Source organism: Caloenas nicobarica, chromosome 5 (assembly GCF_036013445.1).
Source record: "Caloenas nicobarica isolate bCalNic1 chromosome 5, bCalNic1.hap1, whole genome shotgun sequence".
In the NCBI taxonomy this organism is placed as follows: Eukaryota; Metazoa; Chordata; class Aves; order Columbiformes; family Columbidae; genus Caloenas; species Caloenas nicobarica.
Genome location: NC_088249.1, coordinates 61,672,001 through 61,685,654, shown reverse-complemented (window position 1 = coordinate 61,685,654; position 13,654 = coordinate 61,672,001). Strand labels below are relative to the sequence as shown.

The window sequence follows — 13,654 nt, the reverse complement described above, 5'->3', positions numbered from 1 at the left end:
AAAAAAGACACTTAAAAAAACCCCGACAATAACATAAGTTGTGCAAATTTGGGTGTTTTTAAATGCTGCCTACTTTTAGCTTATAATATAATATTAAAATAAGGTCTCTCACTTATTAAAAGAAAGCTTGGCTGTCCTTTTGAGAACACTGTAACAATTTACAATGGCAAATTTATTGAAAAACGAAATTCATTTTACAATTTCACGATGCTTTATCAATTTCAAATGAATGCTGCATTTCCAAAAAGCACAACCTCTAACTTTTCTTCTTGTTTGTTTTGTACCAGCAATTTAAAACAAAACAAACAAAAAACCCCCAGACCCATCCTAAAACAAAAACTCCGTGGTCCCCCCAAATCCTCCCCCACTCCACCCCCCAATTGAGAAACAAACATGTAACAGAATGTAAGATTTATAATTAGAAAATGGCAGTTTATAGACCTTCCCCAGTTCCAAATGTGCAGTAGTGCTTCATGACCCTTGAGGGGTTGGAAGGTCAAATATAATGGGAGGGTTGGTTGGTTGAAAGCTGACTGTACACGTTGAAGCATTGATGTACGTGGTGTAACCGTCTGTCATGATGCCGTAACCTGCAGGGAGAACGTGTCACACTTACTGTAATGTAAAGAAACGATACTGCCCGTGGGCAGCTGCGCCGAAAGCTTGTTGTGGGATCAATGCTTTGGGAATAAAATTAAATTAATCCCTTTCAAAATGATATGAGCTTTTGAAAGCTGCCACAAAGGCTTGATTGAAAAAATACAATGTAGTGTATCTGAAATAAGAACTCACGCTTTTGTTTTATGTACAAACTTCTTCCCCCCGGGCAAAAGCGTATGTTGCAATTGGATACAGCAGAAACCCACAAAACCACACACATACTTTTTCTAATTACTTAATCAGTGAGCTGCATTTTACATGCCTGTAATGTCTGCCATAAGAAAAAGACCAGATTTGACATGAGGAAGAAATTTGTTATGCTGAGGGTGGTGAAACACTGGCCCAGGTTGCCCAGAGAGGTGGTGGATGCCCCATCCCTGGAGACATCCCAGGCCAGGCTGGACGGGGCTCTGAGCAACCTGAGCTGGGGGAAGATGTCCCTGCTCATGGCGGGGGGCGGGGGGACTGGATGAGCTTTGAAGGTCCCTTCCAACTCAAACTATTCTATCATTTAGAAGTAACTTTGGTTGCAACTACAAAAACCCCTCTCTGGGCAATGAACCCAGTGAGCTTCACCCATGCTGGCCCTTTTCATCCAGTTCCTCGTCGCAGGACTGCCAAGGTGGTGTTCATGTGGGCTTGCAGAACTTCACAAGCTCATTGGCACGTTAAAAATACACACACATACATATTTACTTTATATCTCTATATATACATATACATATGTTATCTACCAGTGAAAATCATGACTGAGGAAGGGAATCTCCTGCTATAAACACAACTGAGCACTGGAGGTCAAGGGATGATCCTCAGCTTAAGTGGAAAATGAAGGTCAAGGTTAAACACGTGACCGCTTTTCATTATGAAAGGATCTTAATAACTCGTTCCCAAATAAAAATGCAAGAAACAATGAATACTAATCACAGGGTTTTCAGCATGGCAAGGACTCGACTCCTCATAACACAAGGGATCAGTTTCAGGATGCTGAAGACGTTCCTCTACCTTCTGAACATCTGGCCAGCAACACACAGGAACAGGACATAACGGAGGGTTGTGCAGTCCAGCGATTTTTGGGCAAGTGGAACAAACTATAGCGACCCATTAATCGAGTCACACCTGAGCCTTCATTCAGCAAACATGACGTGAGAAAAGGGATGACAAAAAAATTACAGAGATATCGAGAAGGCAGAAGTTCTGCTCTTGCAGAAATTCTCGCAATGATCAGGAGACAGGGGCTCCAGTTCCACCAGTGCAAAAGGTGAGAGAAGGCTTTGCCATTGTTTTCAGCTGACATCCACAGAAAGCTAACAAAGAAGCTAGAAAAAAATCTAGGAAGGACTTGGCACCAAATGTATTTAAAAAAAAATAAAAAATAAAAAAATCAGAGTTTCATGGAGGAAGAGAACTTCCCATCGCTAACCCACAGGGGAAAAATGTTTTTCTTTTAAACCATTATGATACAGTACAGATCACTGCTGTCTGAAAGCTAAGATAAATACAGCTACCCACGGTGTCTATCAGAAAGAGTAATCACTTCAGAATTGCTGCACTGTCCGCCTGTATTACTTTATTTATTTAGGCTGGCAATTTTGATTTAGATCATCTCATGGTGGGAAAAACCTTGTTTGCGGTTGTTCTTGCTTATCAACCAGGAAAAAAACCTGCATCACTAAAATGCGTGTATAGCCTCCGTTTAATGGAATGCGGTGCGTGTTCACCTCAGCTGGAGCTGGATGAGAAATAATTGCCGTGTTGATCATGCTCCTAACACTTGGCTATTTCTTTCTGTACTGAAACAAGCAGTTCTCATGTCTTCTGCATAAGTACTAAACAGAATTTTAACTTTTTTGCTAGTATTCTTGTAGGAATATATCTGAACATTCACTTTGAATATGCGTGACCACCTTTCCTGTGACATTTAAATGAGAGGTGCTGCATGTGGTTCCTCGGTGCTTTTCTCATCATAACGATCCTGTATATTAAAATACGTTCCTCTCCCACTACTTAACACTATTACGACTAAAAGTTTCATCATCCAACATGCCCACAAAGGCTGTAGACTATTCACATGTTTTGCCATATTTGCTTAATATGCAAGGATTAATATTTATACAAAATATCCAATCTTTTCCTGTGTGCATAAAAAGACTGCTATTCATGCCACTATACTTAAGGTCATGTCAATATTTCCATGATAAACTCTTTATTTACAGAGACCAGGCAAAAACCTCATCGCACGAAGTCACAAGGGCTTCAGAAAAACCAACACCACTAGTTGAGAAAGCTGTCCCTTTTTTATTTTTCTTTTATGAAGTCCTCCAAATCTTTAAGCCTATGGAGAACCTAATTAGAGTCAATGGAGAAACCTCCAGGGGAGACAATATAAAGCATTTAATGTGTAATTTTGAGTTCTAGGGTCACAAAGTCTTACACTCTCTCTCAGGCAGAACTCCTAGTGTTTGTCTCTTAGCCACATGAAAGCTACAAAATTGTATTAAATATTTAAGTATCTCCAAAATGGATTTAATCTCTCCGTCTCTTCCACTGCCACAAACTCAGCTTATTGTTTCTGAAGCTTCACACTCTGCCTGCTCTGCTACTGACAGTGGGGAAATATCTCTCCTAAAATACGAGACTGCTGGAAGGTTACATACATGGTATGAACTGTATTACAGGACGCTTTTAGAAATGTATGCAAAATGAGTTCTGGCAGTCTCTCCACCTGATGTCTGACTCAAGATGCCCTCCTTTCTCATTTTCCAGGAGGTAAGCTGAGACATAAAGTTGTCTTCGATTTTTTTTCTAGCACTTTTCTTGGCTCCTGTGCTTGGAATAATGGGGATGATTTTCATTTTTGGCATGCAAGTGTGGGGAGTCTCATCTGTTTCTCTAACCAAGTTTGTCAAAATTTGAATTGCTTTCAAATAACCTGTATAGAACGACCTTTGCACAGTGAAAGATGTAGGTGGATAATGTAGCACATGCTCCTGAAACAGTCTTTTTTAATTCTGGCATAAATTTACAAAGTGCTGTTGCATGCAATTGCTCCCCTCAAATCTCCACCTACTTTAGTCCAATATGCCCTTATCCATCTTTTTCAACACACCATCGAAACGCGCTTCTCTGAAACCAGCCTGAGCTGGAAGAGGGGAGCAGCGCTGCTCCTTACCTTCATGAATCCCACCAAAAACATGGAGTTTGGGCCGTACTCGCCTCTGCACCGTGTTCAACAGTTCCACACAACCCACTCTCTGCAGCTCCTTTGGAACCCAGTCTCGAAAACCTTAAGGCAAAACGCAATCAATACGATTAATTTTCGTTATTCAGGTAAGGTTTCACGTAGTCTTTCAGGAAGTCATAAATCACGGAAGGTTTATTACATTATCTGTAGTCGTAACCTCCCCATTAAAGCACACAATGGCTTTTAAGAAATGTTTCACTGTCACTTTGTCTTCCTTAAGATTTCCTCCCTCCATACGCATTAATATTTTTCTGGATGTGATTTGGTTTTTTAAACTATAGGTTTAAACTCATCTTCCACCTGGAAACCCTGGGACATTTATTCCCGGCACTGCTGCCGATTTTTCTTCCCTTTCCCCTGGCTCTTACAGCAGCCAGCTTCCCAAGCCAGCTACAGTCACTCCAGAAACAAAATACCTCAGGAAGACCAGCTTATCTATGACTCGATACCTCTGTCAGCCCAAAGATTTAAAATACAGTCTCCCATAAATTGCCACGGTCTGCAAATGTCAGGTTACTTCTGAGTCTCTGGTCACCAGCAACAAGCGATGTAGAAAAATAGCTTCCAACAAGCTAGTGCTAATTGACTACGTTGTCACTCAGTCCTACAGAAAATATGGGAAAATGCAGAAAACTTGACATCAGTTATTAGAGGAGTCCGCTGCCTGGACTAGCACTGATACGGATCAGCAGGGCAAGATGAATGAGGAGGAGTAAATGGGAATTCAGGAGCCACATCCAACTGCAGCACCATTCTACCGACTTTAAAGTAATCACACCCTGTGCCAAGTTTATCCCAGGTGCTAAAAACATATTGTGACATGAACTTGACTGAATTTTGAAGAGAACAAAAGAGTCCAGTTACAGTTCTACATCCACTAATATTTACCTAATCTTAAAAGCAGTATTTTGTCAATATTATAATGCAGGCTGAGAGCTAGACCCCCTCCTTTTAGGCACAGTACTAACACGTAATATGTGTCTGTAGCTAAAATACAGTGCCAATCTTTTGAAACTGAACTTCATTATCTCCATCAAAACCAAAATTTAAGTATGTTTATTCAATTAAAGCACTCATTAGTGTCTGCAGCGTCACAGTTTTTCTATATGAACCCAATTCAGAGCAGATGGATTAGCAACCCATTTAAAACAGCACCCATGAAACATTATAACCACGCTCGTGGGGTTTTTTGCTTCTTTGGGAAAACAAGCAGATTAAAAGAATGCTGTTCAAAGTGGTGTTTTTCAATATCTGGTGCACTTCGCTGTGAGTGGATGGTGCATCTCTGCCTTTTTACCACAGCATGCTGGTCGCTCTAGTAAGATTAAAGAGAATTTGCAGATCATCATATAACATTCTCCAAGTAGTACTAAAAGAGTAACTAGGATATAAAAGGAGTCGTAAGTACACTGCTGGTCAAAAACTTCCTGTAATTCCCCTGCCTCGCTTAGATTGCTGGCTCTTAACTTAATTGTGATACAAAACATAAATGTGCATGAATTCCTGACTCCACGGTCACAGAGAAGCTCTATGAGAGCACTGAGCCAGCCCGGCAGCACCTAAATGCTGTGTTATAATGGCACCTTGTAATTCTGAGACCTTTTAACTGTTTTTTATATTCACTAGTATCCCAAAAGTCAGTGATTCCATGTGGTCATGTGATGATCTGACCCTTTGGATTTCAAGAGCTTACCAAAATCCTGAAAAAATCCCAGTCCACTAACACTAACAGTAATGAAGAAAAGATTGACACACTTTCTTACCCTGATAAACCATATTTATAAAAGGTCGATGCTTAGTTGTTGTAAAACCAACTGAAATATTTAAAATATGGCCCTAGACTGTTTGCCACACTGTGTCTTAAAGAAAAGCAGTAAATAGTATGTGATACTATCTTGTGGGTACAGGGCAGGGAAAACATAGTAGGAATTTTCAAATGGTTTTAGTGTGGGCTTTAATAACTTTAGATATGCCAAAACTGAGTGCTCCTGCCGCTGCTGAATGACCATTGTAGTGTCTTTTTGAGACCATCAGAACTTAGTTTAGAACTTAAAGTTTAGAATTAAAATGGTAACCGGTGAATTACTCACATTTACAAAGCAAGCAAAATTTAACTAAATGAAAAACTTCAACTAATTAATGAACAAGTTATGCGTTCATATACTTGTGCTCATCTGTCATTAGTATCAGTAAGGAATAATTAACTGAGAACAATTTTGTCCCTTCACAGATTTGCTACAAGCCAATCAATATCTTTAAAAATACTGTTACCTATTCTGTTTCCAAGAAAATTATCAAGGAGAATATGTGACCATATACTCTTGAGTGCATACTCTAAAACCTTAAGAAAACATGTCACTGTAGCATAAAAATGTTTTAAAAAGTTTTAGTCAGTCTCTGAAAAAATCATATGAGATCAGAAACTGCTTGTCAGATGAATACTGCGTTTAAATAAAATGCAGAACTCTAATGCCTATGGAATGAGATATTTGATCTTCCTCAGCTTGAGCTAAAGAAAAAAAAAAAAAGTAATTTTTATTTAAAAATACCAGGAAGCTCAACATATCTGCTAAGCCTAATCGTCACTTTACAATTCTTCCAAAAAGGCTTTAATAATAGTTTTGAGTTAGGGTGCAATTACAATATAGCTTAAAGCATTATTAATTTTGCTTAGTTTAAAAGTAAAATTCTCATGCAAAAAATCACACACAGCTTTTGTTTCACTTACCAAGGGGAGGTCCATGTGTCATTAGTATATCAATTCCCTCAGGAATAAGGTTCCACTTGTCTAGCAAAGACTGACCTCTGGGTAGGTTAAAGCCCCATCCATTAAACCACGGTGTCCTTTGGGGGAAAATAAGATTAACTGCATCAGTGTAAAATAAAAATCTCTTCCCTTCTCCAAGTTTTCTGAATTAAAATACTTTCTGTGCTTCAGAGATTACTTGCAGACAGCCTTTTTGAAGAGGATGCCTCTAAAACAAACTGGTTCAGATATACACAGATATGTTTGAATTTAGGTTAATAGTCCATGTGCTTTCAAGAGTACTCAGCCCTGGGGGGTGTTTATCCACCAGAGAAAAAGGAAGAAAAAAAAGTCTAAATCTAAAACTTTTTTTCCAAAGTTTGGGGATGTTCAGACATAAGAATTCCTACCTCACATTACCTACCAAAACAAACAAAAATCTCAGAAGTTTTTTGGAGGCGAGAGACAATTTCTGGCAGCACAAGGCAGCCGGTGGGTTACAGTCCAACGGGAAAGCTGTACCATGCTGTGGTTAAACACACCGTCCACACGGTGGTATTTCAGTAAACTCAAACTTGCTCCTTCTCAGCACTTTTAATATCAGAACACCGCCACGTAACTTGGCTTTGAACCCCCAAGCCTCCTAGAGGTCGCGATCACACAGTATTTAGTGTCACAATGACTTTATAAAAAGAGATCTTATACTTTAAAACTCATTTAGTATTTCTTAAGGACAACTGAGATCCTCAGCCTCCTTCATCATTGCATCTTGTTCTGAGACATCGGTTTATCCATCAACCCAAGCACATCGTGATGGAAAGTGGACCTTCTAGGAGTAGTTTTTCAATGTATAACACCCAAACTGAATCATATTGATGCAGGTATATTATAATAAACCTTTCCTTAACAGGTAGGTCCACTGACCAGTTGTTCTGAAGAGATAATATAATATTCACACCTTCTACTAACAACTTTTTATACAGCTGTTAGGACTGTACCAATTTTAAGAGTTTTAATCCATGTGTGTGTTTCCTGGAGCTCAAGCAACAGATTTAAACCGGGTTGTTTCATTTTCCAGACAGGATACTCCTGCCCTAGCCCTCATCATTTTGTGCCACCTTCCTGAGAGTTCAAGCTACTCCTGCAGTCTTCTGGGTACTGCAGTTCTGAAAACAAAAAATTAAAACTGGAGGAAGAAAAGAAAAACAACAACAAACCAACAAACCAGGTTGTTAAACAACAAACAAACAAAACAAACAAAACAAACCAGGTTGTTAAACAACAAACAAACAAACCAGGTTGTTAAAAGAGAGACATTAAGAGTCCTACATCATTTCATTATGCAATCTGCCTCCTGCACCCTCTAAATAATGCATTTTTTTAGCCTGAAATACACCTTTAAGTGGAAATGTCCTGCTGAGATTGCATCTCTAAGTTTGATTTTTTGTAATGAAATTATTTTGTTTTCTGGAGACAATAATTTGAAGAGCATATACTGAATTATAAGTATGGTCTGAATTCCTGACCATCAGCAGCATGGGGAAACAGCAGGCGCTGATAATACAAGAGCAGGAAGGTCACTGGTGCTTAGTAACAAATAATAGACATATCCCATGTAGTCCTACTGCTAGTACTTACACTACACATACATAAGAACTTGCTCAACTTAGCAGACTTGTCAGATGAATGCTAACAAAAGGCAGGAAAATTAAATGTTAGTTAAACGTTTTATGTGAGCTCTGGATTCCTCATGTGCGTAGCAATGAAATTTCACCTCTCACTGCTGGCTTGCTCTGCACCCACTGAAACACTTACAGAAGTTAATACGTGGTAAAGTAAGGTCAGCGTACCTCACAGGTTTGTAGGCAACTGAATTAAAACTGAACCATGTGTCTCAGCTTTACCTAAATCACACGTGTTTCTGCTTTTCTGTGACTGACCTTTCTGAAACACATATCTAAATTTCCTTTCCTATAATGTTCCTAAGTTTTAACATATCAAGATAATCGTAACCTTCAGGGCTGCAGTTAAAAGTTAAAATAATGGTTTGGCTAAACATTCAGCTGCTTAAAAAACCAAACACACAGCACATTGGTTGAACTTTTCACTGTCAATTAATGATTCTTTCCCCACTTGCATTTCTCCTGCAGATAATACTGTAGTTATTACACCATAGTTAAACCTGAAATGTGAAACCACATCTCTGATCTCTCTGGAGCTCTTCAGAGACTACAGCCACAGAAAAACTTGGATTTGTCTGCAGGTTTTTTTATTTTATTTTCTTCTGAAGCACTGGGGGAGGAGGAGGGGAACCTGAGCTCCTATATATTCTTCATTCACCAGCCTCTGTAATTAGCTGTGACTAACAGGCACCACATGGGAATCCACTTGTAAAGAAAACTTTCCAGAAACCAACCCTGTGATACAGCATGTGCACAGAAAAGACGGTCAAGTACTTCTTTAATACAACAAATATTTTCATACGAAATTAATAAGTCGGGGAGAAGAGATGGCACGACTGGAAGACCGCCTGGATTACAGAACTGAGCGTTCAGGCATTTAAAACATGAACCTGTACTACACGTTTAATGAGAGCGCTGCGCCCCAAAAATGCAAACCGAGAGTCAGCGGCCTCCGCGTCTCTGAGGCAGCTCAGGCCTCGCCAGAACGCCAAGAGGAAAGAGATGTCCAGAACACCGCCGAGAAGAGAAAACCAGCCTTATGGCACAGATTCAAGTTTAGATGAGATCACAAGGAAGGTCACCCCGTGTTTGCACTACGCCGCGTTGCAGCGCAGACGAAATGGAGCCGATGCGCTGTGAATCCCGTGAGGGGACAGACGAGGAGCTGCTCAGGCCCAGCAAACTTTAGACGCGTGCAGGAGAGACAAAGCCTGGGCAGGCGGCGTCCTGCCGGGGGCTATCAGATTGGGATTTTTTACTCCTATTACTGCCCTTTTTTGCATACGTAAGAGTCGTCTCAACTTCGAAATAATTTAGAGGAAAAAAACCTGTGCACGTGGTTACGTGCCTTCTGCAATACGTTCTCGAGCTGGTTACTTACTGGGAGAAACCACCTCATACCTAGGAAGAAACATCTATAATGAACTTGGGCTGCATCCACCTGTGGTGAGTTCCAATCAGGTGCAAATAATTAGTACAGGCTATTTAGTCATCAGTAACCACATTTAAGATCTGACCTAGTTTTCTTTCCTATGAAGTTCTGAGCTAAAGATTTCCGTTAACTCCTAAGCACATTAATAGTATACTTCATTTTTAAGTAGCTGGCAAGAAAATAATGTTGAATAGTGCCACACGGGAGGCATGCACATAAAAACCACAGGGATTAGTAATGAGAGATTACAAATGATTTTGTCATTTTACGTTTGACGGACCGGAACGCTCCCTCGTACCCGCCGCACGCTGTGACACAGCTCCCGCTTGCCCGGCGTGTCAGCCCATGTCCAGGAGAACCTAATTGAGCCTCCGCTCATCAGAACCGCACGTCGCAGCATCCTTCACCTGCCACCAAACCGTCACGCTAATTCCTGATCCCTGGCTCTCCTGACAGCAAAGCTAACTTATCATTTAGGGCTGGCAGCTATGCTGGCACCAGATGTGACACAGGGAATATCCTCCTGAAAGGCAGACACCTGGCCCATCGTTACCCTCGTCAGTTCTTCATTTCTCCGCAGGAATCCCCACTGATCCCCCTCCACCTGGCGTTTTGGAAGTTACATTTTCTGCGACTAGAAGAATGCTTGGGCAGTAGGCTGCGTTATTATCTTCACACCCTGTGCTGCGAGAGACGCAGACATCACTTGACATAATACCGAGGAGGAGGGGATCTTGAGCTTCCAACAAAACTCACCCCCTTTTGCAGGGGCATTGGGAGAATCCCCTGACAAGATGCACAAATCCATCTGTGTGCAAAGGCAGAGCTGCCTCTTCAGCACGTGATCGGATCTCTCTTCTCCAAAGCAACTTTGTATGGTTTTACCATTTTACTATTAATTAAAAAAAAAAAGTGCACAGTGACGGAGCATTGTTTTGTGACACAAAACCACAACTGCAACACAGTCACACGTGGAAGCAGGAGACACAAGGTCATGGCAAAGTTCATCCAGGTGATACAGGAATTTAAACTCCTTCCGGAACGTCAACATTTTTTAAGGATGGTATCTCCTACTACTTACTTCGTCCTCTTCTCTGGCTCACGAATTTAATTACCTGATCCTCAGAGTTCAACAACTCAAAAGGAAAATGTACAATGAGACCTTTTAGATTCAGGCTTTTCCTTTACTTTCACCAGTAAATCCATTTATTTCAATCATTACTTCTAAACAGGATTAGAAAAAATAAATTACCTCACGGGTTTTTAATCTCATGTATTCATTCATTTTTAAGGCTACCAAGTCTTTAAGGAAAGCTTCAATTTTATCCTTAATCCAATGAGTAAAGTGCACAGGAGGCAAAAATCTCAGTCTCTTTCCTTCCACAAGACAACAGCCGAGGGGGTGTCTAAAAGGCATCGCAGCAGGGAGCGCTTCTACACAACTAGTAACAATAATGAAATGCTCTTTATTTTTGTCAGCATTCAAACTGAACACACAGAGCTGGTTCACGCAGGAGACAGTTCCATTAGCAGAACAAAAACGGTGGGACAGGACACAGATACACGCTCCTCCACTCGTTCAGTTATAGGATGTATCCCCAAAGTATCTATTACAGACCCAGACGAAAGCTGCAGCAGAGAACAAACCGCAAAGGGGGGAAAACAAAACAAAACAAAAAGGCAAAACAGGGACCTTTGTGCACAGAAAATAAAAAGCCTGCCAGTCCTCATCCCTCTGCCCTGAACAAACGTTTGCCGGGGTAGAGCAACCCACACATGCCCATCTCCATTCAGCCCCTGGGCAGAACGTGCCTTGTGGGGACACACAGACAGGTATCGTGGGGACACAGAGACAGTGGGGATACACAGACAGGGACCGTGGGGACACACAGACAGGGATCATGGGGATGCACAGACAGGGACCGTGGCGTGGGGCAGAGGAGAGTGTGTGTCATCACAGAAACAAAAGGCTGAGCAGGGCAAGCACACAATGTATCAAGGAAGCACATTTTATAATGTAAGAGCTCCTTGCTTTCCATGCTACAAAAGCTTTTTTTGTTGTTGCTAAGCTCCTTATTACAGTGAATATTCAAATACTTTTTTCTTAATGTGGCAACAACCAGGAAATCTTAAAGGGTAAATAAATAATTTCCTAAATGTGCTCATTAGATGTAATGTGCTATCAGTAAAAGGCACAGTCAGGTGCCTCGAGCTGCATTTCATTCCCACCAGCATTTACCTGCTGTGCCTCAGTGCCCCATTTAGAAAGTGAGGTCAATAATATGCAACCAAAAGATGCGCCATGGGGTCTGGTTCCTTGAGATTTTGTTTACCTTGCATCTTTGAAGACCCAAAGTTCTCACAAAAGTGGGTTACCAGTACTGTGATTGTGTTAGCCCTGTTACTGTATATATCTCCTTATTACTGCCCTGCACAGGAGCCAGGAAGTCTCGAAAACATAGTTCTGCTATTTTTACAACATTACAAAAACCTGAAGCCTCAACAGCGACTGCTACTTTTTTTTTTGCAGGTCTTATGTCTCTCTTTCGACTTACATACTACAACTACATGCTAAACACTTGCTGGTTGTTTAAATGACAAAATACTTGACAAACAAACCCCCCGCCCCCACTGTGTTTGGAGGGAAGGAGTCCACAGGGTGCCTTTTCTCCACAAAGCAGCCTTCTTCACAATGGAAAGTGGCATCAACCACCCTGTCACCACAAGCTAGTGTGACCTGGAACAGCCCTTGCACCGAGCTGTCCTCAGTTGCTACCTCAGATCAAACCGGTCAACGGAGATTTTAGCTTAGAATGTGCTTGGATCTCTGAGAAGTATGAAAGAAAGAGCTGCTGCCATCCAGCACGTTCCATGGATGTGCTGGTCTGGACTGGATTATCACCTGAAATAGGGACAGATACAGAAGTGCAGCTTTAGCCACCCATATGGCTTGAAAACAGTATGTGAAAAGAAATCCCTTATGCATCTTGCAGTTCTTCCTTCTCCCGCTCTCTACACATTTTTCCCTTGCTGCTTCCAGGCTTGCTCAAGTTTTATTGACAGGTAACTGAGCTCTGGTCCCCAAATCTAATTAATACGACTTCTGGGGATACCTTTCAGTGCTTGGTTTCTCTGATGGCCCCCACAAACCACTGGCATCTTCCATCTTGAATGGTTAGTGGTGCATTTTGGAGGAGGAATATAAAACATCTGCTCAGTTCACATATTTTGACTTAACAACACCAGACCACCACAATTTGTCTTCTGTGGGGAAGACTTTAAAAAAAAAAAAAAAAAGAAAGAAGGAGGTCACATAAAGAAACACACACAAAAACATGCCAGGGTTTCAGACTCTTGAGGCCAAAGGAGCAGACATGCAGGAGGTTATAATGCCAGCAATGTCCTGGAAGATGACAAGACACGGAGGACAGCAGGATGCAAAGCACAGGGGCCCCTGAGGACAGGGGGAAAGAATATACAGTGAAGCAGAGGAGAGGATAACACCAGGAAACCAGCACATACTAGAAAGAAGAAGAATGGAGTAGATGAATTTTTAGACTTTATGACTTGGACAACCTTTGCTCAAGTATCTGAATTGCTCATCAAAGAGGATATTTCCTCCAAATCTTGAGAGGTTTTTCCAATCCCCAACTGTATTGCGAGTATTTTATTTAGGGCTTTACTTAATGAGATCTGGGAGATATTTTAATATCCCAAAAATATGAAAATAATTTAAACTTGACTCAAGGGCTAATTTCATTCTACTTTTAACAAGAACAGAACTACAAAGGCCTAGTAATAGAAGTATCAGACCTCGCATCTTTCTGTGCTGCGTATGGTTCAGGATGGCTTGAAGGACAGACCCGGGCTAAGGCAGCACCAGCCTCAGCTGG

At 41.1% G+C, this 13,654-nt stretch overlaps 1 protein-coding gene across 2 annotated transcripts in view; it reads right to left on the bottom strand.

Moving 5' to 3' along the window:
• Positions 1-405: 405 nt before the first annotated feature.
• MPPED2 (metallophosphoesterase domain containing 2) overlaps positions 406-13,654 on the bottom strand; it is a 105,776-nt gene continuing 92,527 nt past the window's right edge. For both annotated transcript variants that reach the window (XM_065636357.1, XM_065636358.1), the window contains exons 5-7: positions 6,630-6,745; positions 3,830-3,943; positions 406-590 (exon numbers count right to left, since the gene is read on the bottom strand). In XM_065636357.1, the coding sequence (XP_065492429.1) occupies positions 472-590; positions 3,830-3,943; positions 6,630-6,745 (349 nt within the window). In that variant the 3' untranslated portion in view covers positions 406-471. The remainder of the gene's footprint in view (positions 591-3,829; positions 3,944-6,629; positions 6,746-13,654) is intronic.